The sequence below is a fragment of the Neomonachus schauinslandi genome, chromosome 3 (assembly GCF_002201575.2).
Source record: "Neomonachus schauinslandi chromosome 3, ASM220157v2, whole genome shotgun sequence".
Classification (NCBI taxonomy): Eukaryota; Metazoa; Chordata; class Mammalia; order Carnivora; family Phocidae; genus Neomonachus; species Neomonachus schauinslandi.
Window position 1 is genome coordinate 13031668 of NC_058405.1, and position 23989 is coordinate 13055656.

Below are 23989 nucleotides of genomic sequence, written 5' to 3' on the forward strand. Positions count from 1 at the left end.
AAAAGAAAACATTCAAAGCCACAATTACTAACGCTAAAAAAATATTAGCTTATTCTTATATTAAAAACATTAAATGAATCAAAGCCAGACGGTACTGAATTTTTACACGAACTTCTTTTGTATTTCAATGTTGTTTATTGAGGAGTGAATGAGAGACTACTGCCGGACATGCCAACGACACTTCACATTCAAGGGCTGGAAGCTGAGCAGCTTTCCAGATTGAGTCACTGCATAAGCCTTCTGGGAAAAAACCGAAAGTGACATCAAATATGACATCTTCATGCTTGTTTTTGTCTTCAGCTTTTTTTTTTTTTCTTTTTTCAAATTTTAGATCTACTAGTTTGTTGGGTAGAAGGTTTCTTTTCTACCCTACAAAAAGACTCACACTCCAATTAATAAAATTAACACTAGGTGTATAGCAAATTGTTTTCACACACATCTACGCTGAATAACTGATCTTAAAGCTGTTTTGTCTTAGATTTCCTTATGTCTAATGAGGAAACTTAATTTCACTTCCCTTTCACTTTCACGTGGGTGGCTTATACCAATAGAAAAATACTCTTCAGTGCTAGCGCAGGGCTTACGGGGAACCTCTTCTGTGGTGTGAGGGAATCCTTTCAAACACCACTCTGAAACCCAGTGCTTCTCTTCTCGCCGCTGTGGCTTTGCAGGAGAACGGCCTACACGACACAACTCTACCGCTTTCTTGTGCTCAAAAACAAAACAGAGAAACCTAAACAAAAGGGTAAACGTTTATTTGGAGTTAGCTTTCTGGTGGAGATATTAAGGCCCTTCAAGCAGAGTTCAGGAGCTCCTGCATGGCCGCCTGCTGCTCGGGACTCAGCTGTGCCACGCACTCGGCCCACAGTCCTCCAGAAGTCTAGGAAGAAACAGTTTCAGGCATTTAGATTCAGTGCAGCCGTCATTTAGACGCACCGTGCTACTCAGCCTTCGGTAGACTATAAGAACGCCCAATTCTTTCTTTTGAGGTAGTTTCACGAGCATCATTATAAAAGCAAGAAATCTGTTCATATCTTTAAAGTTCATTTCATTTACACTAAGTTTTCTTCATTCAGTCTGACTTGATAAAACTGTACCAGGTAGAGGACACAGTCAAGGAAACAACACGTGAAGAATTCAGGGAGCATAAGTCACTTAAAAAACTTTGGCAGCTGACAGCTTATTTACTATTAAAATCTCATCTTTATTTTTCTTCAGACAATGAAAAAAAAAAAACCCTACACGAGTATATGCTATGCACCAAGTGGAAGGTTCAAAATGTGTCAAGTTTAGGACAAATGTTTTAGCACTAAAAAAAAAAAAAGACCATATGGACAGATTATATGTTAAGTAATTTGAGCCTTGGAGACGAGAGAATATAAAAATGAAATTGGGTATCTATTTCTTTTTTCTATGGGGCACCTGGGTGGCTCAGTTTGTTAAGCGTCTGCCTTCGGCTCAGGTCATGATCCTGGGGTCCTCGGATCAAGTCCTGCATCGGGCTCCCTGGTCAGTGGGGAGCCTGCTTCTCCCTCTGCCACTCCCCCTGCTTGGGTTCTCTCTCTGACAAATAAATAAAAATCTTTAAAAAAAAAAAAAAGAAAAAAGTGTGGCTTTCTTTCTTCTAATGTAGAAGAAAAAAAAAAAACCCCAAAAACAAAACCAAAACACCTCCCAAAAAACTATTTTATTTCCCCTGCCCCAATTTAGGCAGAACAGCTTACCTGTACTTGACGAACTACATTAGCCAGACGTTTGGCACAAGGATCTTCATGTTTAATTGCCTCATGCATTTCTCCTTCTGCAATTATACTGAATATTTTGGGCAGATTGGTATTGTTTGGGCCAAGAACGATGGGGTGATTACTGACCAAAAAGAAGAAAGCCATTATAAATGAAAATTATAAGGAGAAATTACTCAAGCACTCATACTTTCCTACATCCTTCCTCCAACATAGAATTTTGTTACAGAATTTTATGATTATGCATTCACTAAAATAAAATTCAGTGGAAGGAAAACAAGCTAAATGTATTAATTAGCTCTTCAGGGTCTTCCCATGTAAATGAGGAAAAATACTTGGCTCATCTCTCAGGTTTAAGGGCCAAGGAAAGAATGTTCTAAGTGCTTTATAATTTATGACTTATTTAAAGAAAAAAAAGAACTATTACTAAGAATTTATATATGGCAAAATGGTTTCCAAAAAAAATTGAAGTTCAAAAGGATTTAGGGGCATTTCAAGAGTAAGCTGGGAAATAAACTCTAGGCAAGTTTCATGGAAAGAAACGTAACAGTGAATTTAACTAGAATTCTAGTCTTTCATTAAGAGACTTTCGGAATACTCATTTCCAAGGGAGATGATCAAATAGCATGATGGAGAAGTGGTGGCTTCAGAGGCAGGAGCAGATAAGGAGTGTATAGTCTCCAGGACGGCCATCACATCCCTAAATTATAGTTCTCTGTGGGAACACTCAAACACAACATTTATGTGAACCTGAACTTAAACAGGCATGAAGGAATATGCCCACTGGCCTATTTCTACAAATTCCAGGAAAGGAGTGGTGGTAGCCCTTAGAGTTATTCATGAATAAAAGCAGTAATTAAGAGCGACAGAGCCTAGATCTGATTAATATTTAGGAGAACTTGGATTTAGAAAAACAGACACCAAAGAACACGCCTTGGGATTTGATAGCTTCTATAGCCTCCCAGTTGTTGCAATTCTTAGATACACTCATGGACACAAAATAGCATTAATAATGCCAGGGCCCAGGGCCAGATCTTGATTACCTGTCTGGAATACTTTCCTTATACCACTGATTCCTGAATCCAAAGAAAAACACCAGAATTCTAGAGGGTCAAATAATGGCACTACCAACAGTCTTCAATCTCATTCTACTAGTAAGTGATACATGTCAATTACACGTCAGTAAAGCTGAAATTAAAAAAAAAAAAATCTAAAGTGGGGCGCCTGGGTGGCATCTGCTTCCAGCTCAGGTCATGATCCCAGGGTCCTGGGATCGAGCCCCGCATCGGGCTCCTTGCTCAGCGGGGAGCCTGCTTCTCCCTCTGCTTGTGCTCTCCCTCTCTGTCAAATAAATATCTTTAAAAAAAAAAAAAAAATCTAAAGCCAAATAAACAAAAAACAGATAAATGGGGTGGGTGACAATTAAAAGGGAACCTTCTTAAAACATTATGTTCTACAATCCCTCAACTGTTGAATCTAATTCCATAAAGGATAAGTCAAAATTAGATCTAATTGTAAGGCAGCATTAACTGTGATATGGTTTAGCATGATTTATAAAGACAACATTATTAGAAACCTACACTGTATCTGAGGGCTGTGCACAGGAAACGCTGTTTTACAGAAAGAGGAAGAAATAAGGTCTATTTGTCCTTTTTTCTTACCTTTCAATCAAGTCACACAGATAATTGAAGGTCTGAACAGCTTCTTCTTTATCTTCATGTAGTGGAAGCCAAGACAACCAGTGTGGCAGGACTTCTTCAACGTTCACACAGTCGGGCTTGAACTTCATAATTTTCCCTACTGCTGAGATGCAGTTCTCTGTAGCATTGACATTTTCTTTGGTCTTAGAATCGGCTGACTGAATAACTCTTACCAGCAGTGGAAGTGCTTCTAAAATAGGCAATTGCAAGAAGGTCAGTTAAAACCTCACATTTTCGTGGCAATATTCCTTTTTTTATCTTTGGCCCAGTTATCAATTACAGTGAAGAATTAGTAAGGTCTAAGGCATGTTTTGTCTTCTTGGCTGCAGAACCAGAAGTAAGAAAGGCAGGCTGCCCCAACGTGGCCAGGAGCACCAGCACTCACTCTACCGAGACCCGATGATGTCAAGGTCAGGAGCCTCCAGATTTATACTCCTGACCACCTCAGGGTATTTCAGCTTATTTTAAAAGCCCCCAGCTACATTCCTGTGCTAACCCTACAGGGACCCCAGTATGTTTGAAAAGTTCTATGCTGGGGGCGCCTGGGTGGCTCGGTCAGTTAAGTGTCTGACTTCGGCTCAGATCATGATCTCAGGGTCCTGGGATCGAGCCCCCTCATTGGCCTCTGCGCTCAGTGGGGTGTCTGCTTCTCCCTCTCCCTCTGCCCCTCCCCCTGCTTGTGTGTGCTCTCACTCTCTCAAAAGAATCTTAAAAAAAAAAAGAAAAAAAGGTCCTTTGCTACAGCCAGGGTGTAACTCCCAAACCCAAAAGAACTGTACTCTGGAGGACGGGGTGGGGAGGCTATGCGCTCCCCTACAGGTATGAGCTATAGGTGAGATGTTTAAGAAGGGGAAGGTGAATACAGCAGAAATAGCTATATAATGTTTGGGGGCTTGGGGGTGTGGAAAAGATAACAAGGAAGCGATAAAAGGAATGCCTGGAACCAAACAAATGGAAGTACCTGTACAAAAAGGACGATAGTTATCTCCACCATACTGTGCCATGACTCCCAAGCCATATGCAGCTGCTTGCCTGACTTCTGGGCTGTTGTCACATACATATTGGAGCATTGGCCTTAAGAAATATTCTGCATATTTAAATGAGGCTGGACTACAGTGTTCTATGACATCATCAAAGATGCACAATCCCCATTGTCTGTCTGGCCATGGTCTATGTGGACACTATAAAAGAGAGAATCTTTTAAGCTTTGAATACTGGAGTACATAAAGAATGTAAAAAAAAAAATTTCACAATAGACTATCAGCTTACATGGGTATTCCTGAAACAAGCAATGAAAAACAACACAGTAATAATTACTTCTTATGAATAACAATCTTCAACTTACAACAGAGATTTAATAAACTACAAGTTTAAAAGACTTTGCATGATTTTCTATAGAATCCCACAATCTGACATTACCATATACCAGGAAGAACCAGCTGCAGCAGCAACATATGTACATTTGCTTCAAAAAAAGATAATAATGCTGTCTTTAAGAAACAACAAGAAAAGCTGTGAACAGGTTTTAGCTTTATATATCCACTCAACAGGCTAAGTCACATGGGCCTAAACGTTTTAAAAAATGTGCTGTGCTACTAAATACAATGCAAAATTAAAAGCCAAAGCAAGACAAACTTCTATTGATTGCTTTTCATGCATATTTTAAAAACTGAATACATAAGGCCATCATCCACAATGTATGATTGCTGGTTGTACGTAACAAGGATTTTAACTGAATCCTCTAGGGTCCACCAAAAAAAGTAATCATTTTGTTAATTTAGCAGGGCACACACAACCTCAAATAATGAAAAGTCGTTTGTAGGTCTCTGGAATGCATTGTAATTTAATTGAACTATGGAAAACCTAATTAGCAAACCTTAAATGAGAAAATATCAAGGGCAATGCAATAAACTTGATAAAATTAAAGATGTACTCTGGAAGGTCTTTATGATTTCTAAGATCCATTTTAACCTGAAAGTGTGTTTTCAAGTGCTGCACTGAAAACATTCCAGGCAACTATCTAAAATAACTGTCAAAGAGAGGCAACACTTACAATTAGGTTGACAATTAACGGAAGCAGCTGTTCAAACCATGGTAACACCTTTTCCTTGTAGCTACTGAATATTGAGTGTAAAATGTCTGACACTTTGGTCAGAATATAAACATCATTATCATCCTAAAAACAAAAACAAAAAAACACACACAACACCCTTATGTATCAAAAAGTATCTCCACTATGACGAACAGTTACATTTACTTAAAAAAATCTCAAGAAATATAGAAAATTAAATTTCTCATCATTTTCTTAGGGGCATAGCAAGCATCTGGAGACTGCGGTTACCTCGATGATTGGGGGTGGCATCTCCTACCTGCCTATAGACAGATAAAGGTGTGGGTAAGTATTGTACTTATTCCAAAGAGTTTTCTTGAAAGTTTCGAAATTCTGAGACAGAAGTGTTTTTACTTTAGTACTATTTTTTGTTTTCTGCAAGAATGTTTCTAATCTTGGAGCAGACTGGTGGAGACGTGGGGTCAGTTACTCATAATCTGCGCCTGTCAGCATGTGAGCAACCCGCACAGAAATGGGCTGACCTGGGTCCACCAGGATGGCTACATGCCACACTTTGGACCCTGAACACACAGCTGAAATAGAATTGATGGCATCAAGTGATTCGATGAGGAAAGAACTGAGTAACAAGGTAAAGAAGACTTACATCAGCCACTCTATGTGTATTATTTATAAGGAAATCTGTATTATATTCTGTGGTCCGGGAGAAAAACAGCTGATGTTACAAAAAGATCTGGCCTTAAGCCCCAGATTGTCAACAGTGTGTGGCATTAGATAGTCATTCAACATCTGAATTAGAGTTCACTTATCTTTAAAATGCTGAAAGCACCACCAAATAAAAAGTTGTTCAGAGCAGTATGTAAAAGAAATACTAGGTGAACTTACAAGCGCTGTTATACGTGAGGTACTGCAACAAGAACTCACACACAGCATCCAAACCACAAATCAGCTAATTTCAATTACTTATTCTCTAAATTTGTAAATGCAACACATGTCAGATTCTTCTGCTAAAACTTACTGATCATTACCATCAGAATGACAAGTCAGATGAATTAGAAACTTAAGCATTTAAAAATCTTCCAAATGCAAATGATCATATAAATTAAGTTCTGAAGGGAATAATTTACCTCATCTTGTAGTGACTCTTCCACCTGCTCATCATAGTCTTCATCTTGTCTTTTAACTAAAACACACCCAAATAAATGTCTTTTTAAATGTCGCCAAAATGGTCAAGGATTACTTTCAGAAAGAAAAGCGTGGAAAACTTACCTTGCCGCAATTCTTGATTTTTAAAATGTTCTTCGAGTTTAGCTTTCAATATTCCTCCCAATTCTTCAAAATGTTCATTATTAAGGCATCCATCTCCCATAACTTCAATGCACTGCAATGAAATTGAGGAAAGAAAGCAAGCCATGGGATTTAAGGGTTTTAGAGTCCAAAAGTTAAATTCCATTAAGAATCACATGGAAGCATGAGAAAAATTCACTAAGCCGGTACCCTGGAAGACTAATGACTGAATGAGTAGATAATGCTTGGTGTGTGTTACAATGACAGTACTTCAAAGAAAAAAATTTAAGCAACATTTTTATATGAAACAGATCCTGAGCCTATCTTAAATGCCAGGCATTACTGCTAGGTGCTGAGGTCTCAAAGATGGAGCAGAGCACCCAGCCTCTAGGGAGCTCAATCACCACACACAGACTTCTACACGAACCCAGATGGAGAAAGGGCAAGCGTGTGCTGGGAGGGCACTGCAGCTGGGGGAGATGATATGTGCAAAGGCCCAGCAGCAGGCATTCTTTGGAAAAATAGAAGAAAATTCAAACTGCAGGGGTGTAAATAGGGACAAATAAAGGTGATGAAGAACTTTTAAAACGAACTAGGGGCACGCCACGGAGCTGAACAAGAATATGGGAAGAGGAGTGACAAGTAACAAGCAAATTCACGCCTCAGAAAAGGAGAATGAACTGAGAGGGAGAGTAAGGACAGAGACTTCTGGAACAGACCAAGAAAGGCTAGCTCAGCACAAAGAAGACAAAGGCAATGTGAAGAGCAGAGGGGTATAGGAGAGAATAGGACAAACTAGGTGTGGGCTGGAAATGAGCCAAGATTCTGCAGCTGGATTGTTAGGGAAATGATGGTGGAAACTAATCAAGACTGGACTGTAAGAGCAGCGACTCTGGGAAAAAACAAACACAAAACAAAAAGAATGACAACACCAAAACATTAAACTAAAAAAGAATTAAACAATTCCAGTAAATAAGAAAATCATCTGTTATAGCACAAAAAGATTCAAGTTATTTAGCAAGACTAATAAATGAACACATAACCTTATACATATTTTTAAGAGAAAAATATTTACCTTCGCAAAAGAATGCATTATTTCTGAGAGGACATCTGAATCTGGTTCTGTGCCAATGGCCTTGATTAGAGCATCACACATAAAATGCCACATCTGTGTAAGATACTCAGGACCACGAACTCTCGCACATTCCAGGAGGAGAGGCATGGATTCTGCTGCTGCCACTCGAACACGTTTTATTGTTAAGGAAACATAATCACTATTCTTAGATACACTTAGTGTAATCACTATCCTCAGATACACTTAGTGTACTCACTATCCTCAAAAGATTATTCTATCACTTTCTTTGCTTATGTAAACATTAAAGTGCTCACTGAGCACCAGGAACGTCTGTTTATCCGAGATTGCTACCCAAGAGCTTGCGGTAAGTAGAATATGGGTACAAAAACAGACATCTCCCTACCCATGTGACTTATCTCCTGTCTTTTCTGTCACCTATAATACAGTAGCAATGAGTCTGAAATGTGAAAGGATCTGGGATCCTTAGAGCATATCTCAAGATGTTCCTATCCCAAAACTTTAGGCAATATAGGTTTCTAATAAATGCAACCAAAGCTATGATTCTCCTGGGAAAACTAATGAGGATCTCCTCCTGTCAGAGCCTTTTCGGTTTTCACTGAAGATCAAGTTGCCCCTCCCTATCTAATATCATTTGTAAAATAAGGTCCTGAGACTAGCTCGTCCTCTGGCATCATGGTAAGTTTCTGTTGGGCAAAAGCTGTCTTTTGTTAAGGATGCCACTACAGAATACTGTATGAAGAACTACAACAAAGGGGCTGTGGAGTCAGGCAGATCTCGGTTTGGGTCTGGACTCCAACACTGTTGGGCTGTCCTTTTTTCAAAATCCATCTATGAAATTGCGTGTGTGTGTAAAGGCATAAAAATGTTTCTGTATGTATTAAGTACTATTATCACGTTGAGAAGAAAACCTTTAACATGCAGATTTATCAAGAAATATTTCTCCCCAATGTAGAACCACAGAAAATTATTGGTGGGTCTCTAACCTATTAAGAAAGATCTTAGTTTCTTAACATTACCAAAAAATACTTGAGAAAAATAGCAATTATATATAACTGCAAACGTACGCTAATAAAATATCAATCCTTAAAATCCTTCAGAGGTTCACAGAAAAAGCTGTCAACTAGTAGTTCGGTAACATTTTCATTTTCATGTTTTTGGCACAAGCAAAAACCTATGAAACTAAAGCACATGCAAAAAATGAAGCTTCGTGCAAACAGTAACGGTGATGCAGGCTTCAGTTAACACAAAGTCTAATACTTGAACAAGCTGTAATTTAACTAATTCTAGAAACGTCTTGCGTTCAATAGTTGTAGGATATCATCGTGGAAGTAAAATTTCAGTAGAGGGACCATCAGTTTGACAACTTGCTCGGTATATTCCACAAAGCCTTCCTTCAACTCTTTAGCATAGCAAACCTGAAAACAAAATATTGGAAAAGACATCAAGATCCACGTTAGTTTTAAGATATTAATATCTATTAACAAATAGCAGAATCATAAGGACCACATAATGCTGCATCCTGACTAGAAATACATTTAAAGCTGCATACAGGGGGGTGCGTGGGTGGCTCAGTTCATTAAGCATCCCACCCATGATTTCTGCTCAGGTCATGATCTCAGGGTTGTGAGATCAGGCCCTGTGTTGGGCTCTGTGTTCAGCACGGAGTCTCCTTGAGAGTCCCTCTGCCCCTCCCCGGGCTTGCACACACTCTGTCTCTCAAATTAAGGGAAAAAAAAGCTGCATGCAGTACTGTGAAAGGTGTTTGGGAAACACAAATATAAACGTAAAAAGAACTGTAAAATGGGAAAGGGCCATGGCGTGACTGCAGTATACACTGTTGTTTAAAGGCTCACACACGAAACATTTTAATTCTTCTGCATGGGAGAATTTTGCAAGTTTTGGCACTCTGAGAAACCTTAAACAAAATATATCAATTAAGGAAAATAATTTAAAAAGATAAGGGGCACCTGGGTGGCTCAGCTGGTTAAGCAGCTGCTTTCAGCTTAGGTCATGATCTCAGGGGCCTAGAATCGAGCCCCACATTGGGCAACCTGCTTGATGGGGAGTCTGCTTCTCCCTCTCCCACTGCCCCTCCCCCTGCTTGTGCACACACTCTCTCTCTCTCAAATAAATAAATAAAATCTTCAATAAATAAAAAAAAGATACAGGGGTTCCTGGGTGGCTCGGTTGGTTAAGCGTCTAACTCTTGATTTTGGCTCATGTCATGATCTCAGGGTCGTGAGATCGATCCCTGTGTCAGGCTATGCTCTGAGCAAGGAGCCTCTCCCTCCACGCTCATCCTCTCGCTTTCAAAAAAAAAAAAAAAAAAATCTAAATATGTAATTGTAGCGTATCACTTACTCTGTAAAACTGCAAATAGGCTTACATTATCTTGTATTTTTTTTTTTTTTAAATCATTTCAGGGGTGACTGGGTGACTCATTCAGTTGAGCTTCCAGCTCTTGGTTTCAGCTCAGGTCATGATCTCAGGATCTTGGGATCTAGCCCCACTTCGGGCTCCGTGCTCAGTGGGGAGTCTGCTTGAGTATTCTCTCTCCCCCTCAAATAAGTATTTTTTTTTTTTAAGATTTTATTTATTTATTTGACAGGGAGAGACACAGCAAGAGAGGGAACACAAGCAGGGGGAGTGGGAGAAGGAGAAGCAGGCTTCCTGCTAAGCAGGGAGCCTGATGTGGGGCTCGATCCCAGCACCCTGGGACCATGACTTGAGCCGAAGGCAGACGCTTAACGACTGAGCCACCCAGGTGCCCCTCAAACAAATCTTAAAAAAGAAATAATTTTGGCAGTGAAACAGAAAAAACAGTGCTATTTGTTTACTTATTTATTTTGAGAGAGAGAGCCCCTGTGAACAGGGGTTGCAGGCTCCATGCTCAGTGCAGAGTCTGATGCAGCTCAATCTCACGACCCCCAGACCATGACCTGAGCTGAAACCAAGAGTTGGATGCCCAAATGACCAAGCCACCCAGGTGCTCCAAACAGTGCGGTTTTAAAAATAATTGTTTCTTTACTTTCTTCCACTACATTAAAAGATTTGATAGTTTTGTTAAGAGATGTGACATTTATAATTGCTCTCTAGTTGAGATACCACAAAAATCCAAAATGTTTATAAATTAAAGACAAATATTTATAAAATATAGCAAGTACTGATGATAAGCATAAGTTTAAGAAATAAAGTTTAAATGAATTCGAGAACATAACAGTGCTTTATTAATACAAGATAATACGTAAGCAATTAACTTTTACTTAGGCTTACTTAACTGCTAAATTTGTAACCCAAAGCCGTAATTTTTAAATTTTTTAAAAAAATATATTGTCCCTGTCTGTAACAATATGCTCATAAAGGGGAAAAAAACAACTCAAAGAGAACTTACACGCAAGACCCCATAATACTATAAGAGATAACCATTGCAAACATTTTGCTGTCCCTACCATGTTTATGTATTTTTTTTTTAACAAGTGAAACCATACAGTTTTATTTTCAGTATCATGAACACATTTCTGTTCGTTCATTCAAAAACGTATTTCTTGGTCATCTTGTCTACTATACACTAAGCACAAAACAGACAAAAGTCCTTGCCCGCACGGAGCTTTGTATCAGCTGTGCCACAGTCCAGGGCACATTATTATCATCTTCCTAGTAATTGGCATTCAAGCTGCTTGTTTTTTGTTGTTCTTGTTAGAAACAGCACTGACAATGAAGCTTACCTACATGATTCCCTTTTTTAAAAAGATTTCTTTATTTTAGAAAGAGAGAGAGGACGAACAGGAGAGGGGCAGAGGGAGAGAATCCTCAAGCAGACTCCCCGCCGAGCACGGCGGAGCCCGATGTGGGGCTTGATCCCAGGGCCCTGAGATCATGACCCGAGCCGAAATCAAGAGGAGGCTGTTTAGCTGACTGAGCCACCCAGATGCTCCACCTACATGATTTCTTTATCCAGAAGTAGAAATGTTGGGTCAGAAGGTTTCTACATTTTATTTTTATTTTTTTTTAAAGATTTTATTTATTTATTAGAGAGAGAGAGAGAGAGCACATGAGAGGGGGGAGGGTCAGAGGGAGAAGCAGGCTCCCTGCCGAGCAGGGAGCCCGATGCGGGACTCGATCCAGGGACTCCAGGATCATGACCTGAGCCGAAGGCAGTCGCTTAACCAACTGAGCCACCCAGGCGCCCGGTTTCTACATTTTAAAGAATATATTCCTGCTCTTTAAAATAATTTCTTTAGCATCTATGAAAAGAACTCCTCTGGAATGTGTACGTATGTGTTACGGGAGGTTGTCAACTGACGTTTGGTAAACATTGCACACACTCACCAGCATCTGACAAGCAGTAGACTTTTCCTCCAGTCCTGCAGTTTTAATACCAAAACTTTGCTGATCCCCAAGGTTCACAAACTCCCAACCATCATCATCACTCATATTCTCCATGTCTTGGGCTATTAACAGGAAAGAAAACAAATTTATGTTAAAAATAATTACAGAAAAGAACTTTACAACTGCTATATCTTTATGAAGATACCTACTATCTAAAAGGGCTACTTCAGGCTTAATCGAAGCAGTCTTCATTAAAGGCCCCATAACCACTGGAAGGTACTGCTGAAATTCTTTTCCAAGAATTTTGCACATTCTGGCCCATGCTGAGATCATGTAAGAGATCTGGGGGGGGGGGGAATTAAAATTGATTTTAAAACAATGGATAAAAAGAGATCACAAAGAAAGCCATTTCCCTATTTCATAAAAACAATGTTTTATTTTACATTCACCCTCTTTAAGAGCTAAGTACAGTTTCTAAGGTCATATACTTAAAACATTCAGAAACAACAACAAAATCATTGTGAACCTTTACCTTCTGATACAGACAGCAGGTGAGACAAAAGAGAAAGACCAGGACTATGTCTTATTGTTTCTTACTTTCAAGACGCAATACATAGTTTTTCTCTAATAGCATCTGGACCACATAAATAAAACCCAGTTAACCATAGCAACTCCTAGGCACTAATTTTTTGAAGATAGGAACCTATTTCATCTGACCGTATCCCTACTGCCTTGCATTCCATTCGTTAAACATTTATTAACACCCAAGAAACAAAACATCCCTTTCTCGTAGCTGTTTTAATTTTCTAAGCGGCTGGGTATGCTGAAGACACCTCTTCTACTGTGGTCACGTACTTAGTCACCTACAAATTCCTACAGAAAATCTAGTTTGTAATTCATCATCCCGCTAACCCAGAAAGTGGTTTTTTACTACTCCCCAACATATCTATGTTGCATATATTGACGCAAATGACCCACTCCTACTCTAAAACCAAACCAAACCAAACCAAACCAATTTTAAGTTTACGGGAAACAATTACAGCATGGCTGTATGAAGTCAAAATGTGACTCAACAGTTAGAGTGCCTGTTACACGTCAGGCACAGTGACTACAACTGGGATTACGACACACACGTACAATTTACAACACGGTGCCATAAGGACCCACTTTCGAGACTTACACCAGACGTGAAATATGAGCAGGAAAGAGGCCGAGTGGGGGGCAGGTTCTAAGTGAAACGAATGTTTGTTCACATGCAGAAAGAGAAAAGCAGAGCATGTTCTAAGATTGTTAGGTTTCTGTACTTCTTTGACAGGGGAAGGAAGTCATGTGGCACTGAGAAGGCTGGGAGACATCCAAATGGAGATGTCTAGTAAGTTGTTGGATAAATGAACCTGTAATTCAGAGAAAGACCTGGAAGTCACAGCCTACAGAGGGAAACTGAAGCCACGGTGTAGATGACGCTGCTCAGGAGGTAAGAGGGCCCAGGACAGAACCCTAAGAGCACCAAAAATAAATTGAGAGTCAGGGCAGAGGGGGCAGACTGAGAAAAAGGTGGGAGGAGAAGTGAAGGAAAACCAGTGAAGACGGTCTCTGACACCAGGGGTTATCTTAAGAAGCCTATTACTGTTTCTTTTTTGAGTACATTAACCCTGCACTAGCTACAACTCCCAAATGGATCAAGGTGAATGTGTGCAAGCTGCTTTACCTGAGGATCATCATCTTCCATATCGCTGAAGTCTGTCTGGGTCTTCAATAAGAGCTGCATCACATCTGATGCATCCTGCATGAACTAGAAGAAAATATTTGGGAAAATCAACACTTGTGGTACTTGTGGCTACCAGATCAGAGAGGTGCTTCTTGCTACCCAATTTTGTTTCTTGTATAGTAACAAAACTTTCCAAAAGAAAATCTATTACATTTCCCACATGGGTCATAACCCCTCAGACAAAAATTACACTGACAAATTTTCATCTATATATTGCACAGACTTAGTGCTCTTTCTAGAAAAATATATTCTCCAGTAAAGGTCAGGGTGAACTGCGGAATAGAGGTATTTCTAGTAACATCAAGTTTTGGTCTATGGTTTATGCATTTCCAGCAGTAAAAAGATAATCCGAATCCAGAAATAAAATTTTGGATTGCTCCCTAAAACCATATGATTTTCATTTAACTCTGTAGTTCTGGCAATCTCCACTGTGTAAACAGGCAGTGTTTCAAAGACAGTTTGAAGGCCAGATACAGAGAATATGGGACATAAATTATTGGTTAGGTTCTCAGTATCCCACAGAAAGCAATTTATAGGGTAAGTTAATACTGATGCTGGTTTCGGAGAAACCCACCAGAAAGGTTCTAATGTTGATAGTTCTGAGAATTGGAACCTGAGGGGTCAGTGACAGAGGAACTTCTTTGGATCAGCTTTGACAACTCTGAGATGCTGGCGGGGGAAGAAAAATACATTGGCGAATGGTCCTTGCTAATTATTTTCTGAAGAGCTACATGCATGTAGATTTCTCTCTTGGGACACCTGATGCTTTTGGATTAACAAGAAAGCAAGTGGAATGTACATGTTAAAATGGATGAAACTAAACATATGGTACGGATCTTGAACTCCACATGCCTCCCAGGAGATAGACTGTACATGGGGTAGGAAAAGGAGGAAGTTTCAAGACCATAATTAAGAAAAAGCCTTAATGTTAACACTGATAAAACGAATTTATATACAAAGTAGGAGTGAAAGGAGAGTAAGATGATGGGAAAAAAATCAAGCATCCAGAAAACCGTTTATCCGAAGAAAAAGCCCTCTAGTACCCTCAGTGCCTCCACAGCCAAATTACTTACTGTGTAAATTCAACCTTCGAAAAATCACTTACTTTTTCCTTCCCAACGGCCAGACCAATGAGGCTGATGCACTCAATAGTTTTTCCTCTGAGAAGTCTGAGTTCCTTTTGAACTGCATTCTCGACAATGTGCTTTAGTGATGGCATAAATAAATCATAGTAGGGGACAAATTTTTCCTCTGCAGTATCTGCAACTGATGCGATAGATGTCACAACTTGTTCCAACACTAACTTGGTGCCTTTCTGAATCAACTAGGAGAAGGAAGACACACAAATTAAGTCGTGGAAATGAGAAACTGGAAGAAACACCCCCTGCGCGTTCTCAAACGCTTCTCTGCAACAGCAAGCTGAGACCACCGTCCAGCAGCCAGAGTGCAGAGCGCAGGTTCCAGAGCAGATGAAAGGACCCCCGTGGAACTACTGAGGGTCTCCTCGCTCCCCTGTTGACGCAGCGCTCCCTTCTCATGTCTGCTTCACCTCCGAGCAGCTCGTGCTCAAGCACGAATCTGACTCCTCTTCCAATTTTTGTATCCCCAGCCTGGTGCCTGTGTGTCTTAGTCCTCCCACTCCTTACTGTACACTTGGTGCTGTGCTGTGCGGGCACGTGTGCGGAGAGTTCCCTTTGTCTTCTAACCTGCCTCTCCCCGGAAGGTCCCACCAGCAGCACCAGCGGTGCCAGAGCCCTCTCACGAATGGTCCCACTGTCTGGTGAGACCGATGAGCTCACATTGCTCCTACACCAAAGACCGGTGGTGTTCTCTGACCTGGCCGGTAACAAGCACTGGGTATTTGCAGCTGGGCTCACGCTGTCACCTGGTAATACTACTTTATAATCCCTGTGGCTTCATATGAATACTTGGCCCAGCGAGTACTCCAGATTTTTTTCATTCCGCTCATCAACTCCAGCCACTCTCCACAGAGCTCTTCAACTTGGACTACCACTTCCTCCGCCCCTCTCAGACGGTACCCTACTACCTTCTGCATCTGCTCCACATTTCAGGTCTTGAGCCTACCTCTGATCTCAGAGGAATGCCGTTCTTCCTCGGCTACCCTCTCTTTGTACAGCTCTTGACCACATACCTTATCCTCTTCCCCATCCCATCTTAGCAATTCCTTCTTTTAGTCTTTAAAAATCTGACATGTTGCCCATCTGGGGTTAGGGGATGCAACAGAAACTTTCTTTACACTTCAACCCTCTACCCAAACCTACTTGTAAAGTCACGTTTGATCCATCTATTCCTGAATAACCAACTCATCTGCCTTCAACTTGGGTCTACTTCTTTTGTCTTCAGATTAACTCAAGTTCCTTTTTCATGTTCTTAGTCTGCTGTCATCTGACACTGACCACCCATCCTGTTTCAAACCCCTTTCTTTGCCTTCTGAGACACTGTATCTGTCTTCCACCCTGTTCTCCTTTAGAACAGGGCTAGGCAAACTGTCACTGGTTCACAATGAATTAATGTACAAGAATTGAGATTCTAGGGGTGCCTGGGTGGCTCAGTTGATTGAGTGTCTGACTCCTGGTTTTGGCTCAAGTCACGATCTCAGGGTCCTGGGATGGAGCCCAGCGTTGGGCTCCGCACTCAGTGGAGAGTCTGCTTGAGATTTTCTCTCTCCTTCTGCCCCTCCCCCATCTCAAATAAATCTTAAAAAAAAAAAGAAAAGAAAAAGAACCGAGTTTCTAATATCAGGCTTTACTTTTACAGCAACTTGACAGTAACTTTAAGATTGTTAAATATAATAGCTAAAAAAAGGCTTTTATTTGTCCTTTTTATTCCTGTCATTTTTACAGCATTTTCATTGTATTTGACAACAAACTAAGCCTAAATCTTTACCTTTCTCACCTGCAACCTCTTTCTCACACACTGCTGTACTAAACATCGTTCAGCCAATAGTTTTTAGGCTGCACCTCTTATTTAAGCTATAACTATAAACTTTCTTCTATCTGGATAGCCAGGCCTTGTTTGAAATCCAACATATTTAAAGCAAAAAAGGGGGCGCCTGGGTGGCTCAGTTGGTTAAGCGACTGCCTTCGGCTCAGGTCATGATCCTGGAGTCCCTGGATCGAGTCCCGCATCGGGCTCCCTGCTCGGCAGGGAGTCTGCTTCTCCCTCTGACCCTCCTCCCTCTCATGCTCTCTGTATCTCATTCTCTCTGTCTCAAATAAATAAATAAAATCTTTAAAAATAAATAAATAAATAAATAAAAATAAAGCAAAAAAGGTATTTTTTCTCATCTCTTTACTTCGGTCATCCAGGTGAGAAGAATACTCAACATTTTTTACTACTTCTTTTTAAATTCAAACCAGCAGAAAGGAGAAATGACTTTTAGAATCCTCTTCCCCAATTTCCACCTAAGCTCTCTGAGCAATAATCTTCTGAGTCTTGACTTAAATCTTCTCCCTTTTTGTTTACGCCTCACAATGCTACCATGCTAATTTCCTGCAATCACATTATCATGATTTCTTGCAGCAGTTAAGAACAAAATGGTTCTTCCAATTTACATAAATCAGAATTCAAAATAATTGCCTTGATTTCAAGGCACTTCAAATACTGATTTTACCTAACCTTTAGGCTCTATCATCTTCCCCCATTCCAATATTGGCCTATTCTCTCATCAAGACTGAATTACTTCAAATAGCTGAACCTAACTTTCTATTCTTTATGGCCGTGCCAAAAAGTTTCTCTTTCTCCAGGTCTTACCCAACAAATTAACCTACGTTAATCTCTAGATAAGGAGCTGGAAGACCTAGAAACTTACCTCTTGAAGCTTAAGTACCATGATGGAATGCAGATGTTTCACCAGATTGTCTAAATATGGGATAAGTAGTGATTTGGGACAGTCCTCAGTGAAGTTAATAAGAGCGGCAGCGGCGTGGGCCTGCACTCGCTGATTGCCTTGGTCTTCCATTGTCTGCAGCAGGGCTGCAATCACCTGTGAAATGAAACAGATAAGCACACATTTTGAAATGCCACATTTCAAAGTATACACACAAAATGCCACCCCTCTTCTTAAAAGTCTGATTTGAGTGCTTGGGGCCTTGTTACTTACCTTCTCATGAAATTTCTTTTGGAAACCAGGTGCAAAATCTGTAGCCATCTGTCCCACGGCATTACAGGCTGCATACCTTACTCTTGGATGCTGGAATAGGTTACTTTGTATAAGTAAAGGCAATGGGTTCCCATGTGAAACTATGGTAATAACTATGAGTCAGATATTTACTGGTACTTACAGGATCCTGAAGAAAAAGCAAAACAAAATTTACTATCTCATTTAAAATTCCTTCCATTTGCTGGTGGCATCCTTCACCAATGGCAGATAAGGCCATTAATCCTGCATGCCGGTATTTCCAGTCAGCTACAGAAAATAATTACACATGAAAGAAGAGCAATTAACCAGTACAAACATGCACTCTGGTAGTCAGAAGCATAAAACAAAGTTTTCTTTATTTGGAAAAGACTATCAAAATATTTTTATACACTAATTAGAAAAATGAACAGAAAAAAGTGCCTGACAGGGACTATTTCATTAAACTGACAACGGTTACATTACATGAGCATTTCTATTCTAAAAGTAGTTAAAAGGCAATATGGAAGCAAAGAGCTTATTAGTACTTATACCAACTACTGGAAATAAGGCTTTCCCCCTAAGATTTACCGTAAGCAACAAATATCTGGATTTTGTGTCACACACTGCTATTTACTGAATAAAGACTCACTGATCTCCATCCACAGTCACATTTTATTATTTTATTTATTTAAAGCAATCTCCACACCCAACATGGGGCTTGAACTCATAACCCCAAGATCAAGAGTTGCATGCTCGGGTGCCTGGGTGGCTCAGTTGGTTGGGCGACTGCCTTCGGCTCAGGTCATGATCCTGGAGTCCCTGGATCGAGTCCCGCATCGGGCTCCCTGCTCGGCAGGGAGTCTGCTTCTCCCTCTGACTCTCCTCCCTCTCATGCTCTCTGTATCTCATTCTCTCTGTCTCAAATAAATAAATAAAATCTTTAAAAAAAAAAAAAAAAAAAGAGTTGCATGCTCTACTGGCTGAGCCAGCCAGGTGCCCCAGTCACATTTCTTTAAAGAGAAAAAAAAAAAAAGCCATGGAGGAAAGATGCTTTTAAAGAATTTTTATTTAACAATATGGTAAATGACGATAGTTGAACTTTATTTGTATTCTATTACTAAAGGCTATGTGATTTTAGACTAATAGAATATTAGCTAAGCAATATTTATTTTACTGAACCTTCCCATCATATATATAATTCCCTCTCATTTCTAAATATTTATATTTACTACATTATTGTTCCCTCTAAGGTGTTTCACCTAACTTGTGGCACGAAACAAGAGACATATAAATATAGAAAGCTAGTATCTGTGTAAAGCAATAGTTCTCAAAGTGGGGCCCAAGAACCCTGGGATTCTCTGAATCAAAATTATTCGCCTGATAATATTCTTTCACTCTCATTCTGAGGCTCCAGTGGAGTACTCCAAGGATTACAACATGTGTAAAATCCCACGAGACTGAATGAAGAAGCAGAAATAGGAGCTCAGCTAAGATATCTAAAAAAATGCGTAAGACATTCTTCTCACTAAACATGTTTTTGTTTTGGAGGAGTCATTCTTCATGAAAAATGTTATTTTTGTTAATGTGTAATGGGTTTATTATTGTTATCTTTAAGTGCATATTTTAAATGTTTGTTTTCATTTCTAATGGTATAAACATTAATATAACCCACATAAACAAAAGCACTCTGGGGTCTTCAGTAGTTTTAAGAGTGTAAAGGGGTCTTGAGAACAGAATGTTTGAGAACCGCTGGCATAAGGGTTAAGTTGTACGAAAGGCTGAACTTAATTGTTCTCTTTGGGGAGTCCAAAACCCACATAAAGATGAACTCTGTTGTGATTAATTCTACTTGAAAGAATTTCTGAAAAATTCCTAAATTTGCTGTTAATTATTAAAACCTTACTAAAATATTTGCTTCTAATGTGTTTCAATTACTCAATAGACCAGTAAGACAAAAATTTTCAACTGAGGAATAATCATCCTAAGAAACCGGTAAATAAGATGCTCATCTCGGGCGCCTGGGTGGCTCAGTCGTTAAGCGTCTGCCTTCGGCTCAGGTCATGGTCCCAGGGTCCTGGGATCGAGTCCCACATCGGGCTCCCTGCTCGGCGGGAATCCTGCTTCTCCCTCTCCCACTCCCCCTGCTTCTGTTCCTGCTCTCACTCTCTCTGTCAAATAAATAAATAAAATCTTTAAAAAAAAAAAAAGATGCTCATCTCTGCACACTGAATTTACTAATTTAAAGAAGAGATGCAATAAATACTAAAGATGTTCATATTTGGTTCAGGGAATAAAAAAAAGATATGCCTACATAACTCCCAATAGGCAGAGTTCCTGAAAGTATGTTCAGCAGAATGTGATGCTTTGGTATGGGGATTTGGAAATGGTTTTTCTCCTTTAAAATTTGCTTTTTATTATTTAAAGCAAAACCAGTAAAACTATCTTTAAAAATAAAGTGGGGCGCATGTTAAGTTACTAGGAGATACATAGTGTTTGCTGTTGCTGAAGCACTTTTTGCACACATGAAATACATCTCTGCATCATTTTTTCCTCTTTTACAGACGAGGAAATTAAGGTGCAAAAGGCTTGCTCAAAGCCATACAGTTAATAGTAACAAATCTTATTAAGAGTTCATTGCCATACATATAAAGCCTTAGGCATCCAGCTAGTAAGCTGTAGCAGAAATTTAAAAGCCAAATTCTTGAACTACAAATCATAATCACATCCACACTGATTTGAAGAATAGCGTGAGCCAAGGGTGAAACAGCAGCAGCTGGGTGACCTTGTGCAATCTTTTATGGTCTCTGGGCCACTTTCTTCATTTTAAAAATGGAAACGCTAAATACATTCTAGCAGCTCTTATAACTTAAGCAATCTTTGATGCTGTCTCCATCCCTTTGAGGGGGAAAAAAAAAAGTCAAAAAATTTAGGAGGGGAAAAAAAGGGGAAGACAATTATTCAAGACCCAGATAGACAATCACATCATTAAAAAGGGATAATGGTTTTGGGCCATGCCTCTTCAGGAGAAGAATCTTATATAGGGTAAGAAAGAATTAGGTAAATTGCGTAAGGCCTCTAGTTCTCAACGGTTCACTTCATTTGAAGCTGGTATTTTGTTACAACTCCGTTTTACTACTTAAAGATGCTGAATCAATGGTCTGACCCTCAAGTGTGTCTCTTGTATGTAATGTACCCTACAGATATAAATATCTATACAAGTAGGCCAGGATTTCTGTAGGAGAGTGTATGCCTTAGCATTATTTGTAATCAACAAAAACTATTAACATTTAATGGGGTATTGTAGAAGGCTCCGTGGTTGTTAAAAAAAATGAGGGGGAGCTATTATATGGTGATACGATACATCCTGGGGTAAAAGCTTAAAGTAAGTATGGTGTGTCCATATGGTATGTTCACGTTTTTTTTTAAAAACTGCATGTATGCACAAAGGAGGTCAGAGAAAAGTCTCAGAGACCTATTAACGGTGGCCATCTCTAAATCTTAAGTTAAAGGACTTTTAGTTTTTACATTTCTGTATTTGAATTTTTTTAAAAAGTTAAGCACCTTAACTCTGTAATTAAAAAGACAAAAATAAGGGGCTCCACTCAGTTGGTGGAGCATGTGACTCTTGATCTTGAGATTGCGAGCTGGCACTCCACACTGGGTGTAGAGATTACTTAAAAATAACATCTTAAAAAAAAAGGCAAAAATATAACATCTATACAACAATTTTCGATATTGATATAAATTATAGGTACAGAGACTGACAAATGACCAAATATTTGCTATGGAAACAATAGCAGAAATAGAGAAGTGGCTTTTCTTCTGATTATACATTTTTAAAAACAAAAGGTAGTAGATAAAGGAAGACGATATGACTCAAATATGCTAATATTTCATAAACATTAAATAAAGATGTCTTATTTAAAAATTAAAACCTAGATATTTCTGGCTAGGGAGAAAATCTATAGTTTTTCCTTGGAATTACAATTTTTTCCTATGCATCGAAGCCAATTCCAAAGAGGGAATCGAACATTTGCAGTAGTGAGGAAAAACATTCTTTAGCATAAGACTGAATGGTTCCAAAAGAGAACTAAATAGGATTTTATCAGTATAATATAAAAACTGGGCTAAACACAGGATAAAAAAGGCGAAGAAAGATTAAGTCTAAGCGCCTGTCAGAGTTTAGGATTTGGAAAGCCACACCACACTATTCTAGCATTTGAGGGAGATCCGGCTTACGATTTTGGAGCATCTGCATGATGTGTTCCTTGATCATTGGCAGCACCAGCTTCCCACCAAGTCCACATGCCATTCGGTCCAGGGCGCTCTCCCCAGCAACCGCATTGCTGCACACAGACCAGAGAATGCATTCACCTCAGTCAACAGACACAAGAACAGTGCACTGTACACATGTACATCTAAACACAATATCATATTAAACTAAGGCTGAGAAAGACCAATTCAAGCAGTCTTCCGAATGTATGAAGTTACGGGTTAAAAATCCAGAGTTAAAGGGGGAAGGCACGTAACATTTTCATGACTCATTCACCATGGTGTAAAAAGTCCTATGTCTCAATCTTAATTTTCAAGACTTTGTTCTTTCTCTTCCTCTCCCTGCACACACCCCTCACTGGCTAACACTCAAGCTTTGATGCTTTCAAGACTCAGAGATAGGAGCAGAGTGTTTAGGAGAGCCGTGTTATCTCATTTCCTGGACATACACCCTTCAAACTCAATGGACAAAACACAGAAAATTGAAAGCCATGCTGAGACTCTGGAGGATGTCTTCCTTGCTGTGAGTTTATTTACTTTTAAAGGGGAGCAAACTGCATTGCCACAAATTATGTACAGGTGAAACTCGATTCCAGTGTTTTCACTGAAAACGGAAGAGACCTGACCATAAGAGCCTTTTGCACTGTCTTGGAACCGCAACATTAGTAGTGTCTCACGTGCATGTGCATCATCTCAAACTGTCAGGAGGAGACTATAAAGAGGAAGCTGTAAATGATCTTTAGAATATATTCAAACGCATCTTGAAAATATACTTAAGACCTATTTACTCACAGATAAGAAAATTTTATTCATCTAGCCCAGAGAAAAATAGCTTCCTAAGTCATATAAATTAAGTGCCTTGTACAGGGAAAATTAAAAGCCAGGGAGCAGCACATTATAGTAAATGAACCAGGGAAAGGAAACCCAATCTGTGCGTGGTCTTCCCTTCAGCCCCATGAAGTAACTTCCAGTGAAGGATTACTTTCATATACTTCAAAATGGCATTTAAGCCAGAGTAGTCATTTTTAATAATGGGACTAAGCTGCAAAACACACTGTATATTCTGTAAGTCAAATGTCTTTAATTTTACCTAATACCTGTTATAGTAGCTTATACTGACTACCAGTCTTTCAGGGGAATACTTTTGGTTCTTTAAGAAAGGCAGTAGTATAATGCACTGGGAAGAGTAAGAGAAATGGCATTAAACCTCCGTCTATAAAACCTGGACAAATCACTCAAACCCCCCTCTCCACTCCTGAATCTACCTAAGAATATACCTTCAGGACCACTGAAAGAATCCACGAAGATAAAAGAGCTCTGAAGTGCTGCGTCTCATACGCATGTAAGAAGAGGCCATCAACACCACTGGACAGTGATTTAGATTCTGGTGGAGTCTGCAATAGGAATCTCTGTACATGAGGGCCTCCCGAGTCTAAGTTAAAAAGTAGCTCCAGTGTCACCCTACCCTAGAGTACAAATCTTGCCACCACGGTCTCCTCTCTAGTCTAAGGTTAACTTTTGCGAAATTGGGAATACAGGGCATTTTGCAGGGAACTGTGTGGAAACAACTATTATAAGTGAGGTCT

General features: G+C 39.6%; 1 protein-coding gene across 2 annotated transcripts in view; it reads right to left on the reverse strand.

The window, feature by feature from the left end:
* Positions 1 to 740: 740 nt before the first annotated feature.
* IPO5 (importin 5) overlaps positions 741 to 23989 on the reverse strand; it is a 42186-nt gene continuing 18937 nt past the window's right edge. For both annotated transcript variants that reach the window (XM_021696049.2, XM_021696050.2), the window contains 17 exons: positions 22371 to 22477; positions 18295 to 18419; positions 18114 to 18203; positions 17823 to 17996; positions 15096 to 15314; positions 13931 to 14014; positions 12432 to 12564; positions 12223 to 12344; positions 9212 to 9308; positions 7873 to 8045; positions 6780 to 6891; positions 6638 to 6693; positions 5496 to 5618; positions 4404 to 4623; positions 3404 to 3632; positions 1725 to 1866; positions 741 to 880 (listed from right to left, as the gene is read on the reverse strand). In XM_021696049.2, coding sequence (XP_021551724.1) covers positions 794 to 880; positions 1725 to 1866; positions 3404 to 3632; positions 4404 to 4623; positions 5496 to 5618; positions 6638 to 6693; positions 6780 to 6891; positions 7873 to 8045; positions 9212 to 9308; positions 12223 to 12344; positions 12432 to 12564; positions 13931 to 14014; positions 15096 to 15314; positions 17823 to 17996; positions 18114 to 18203; positions 18295 to 18419; positions 22371 to 22477 — 2293 coding nt within the window. In that variant the 3' untranslated portion in view covers positions 741 to 793. The remainder of the gene's footprint in view (positions 881 to 1724; positions 1867 to 3403; positions 3633 to 4403; positions 4624 to 5495; positions 5619 to 6637; positions 6694 to 6779; positions 6892 to 7872; positions 8046 to 9211; positions 9309 to 12222; positions 12345 to 12431; positions 12565 to 13930; positions 14015 to 15095; positions 15315 to 17822; positions 17997 to 18113; positions 18204 to 18294; positions 18420 to 22370; positions 22478 to 23989) is intronic.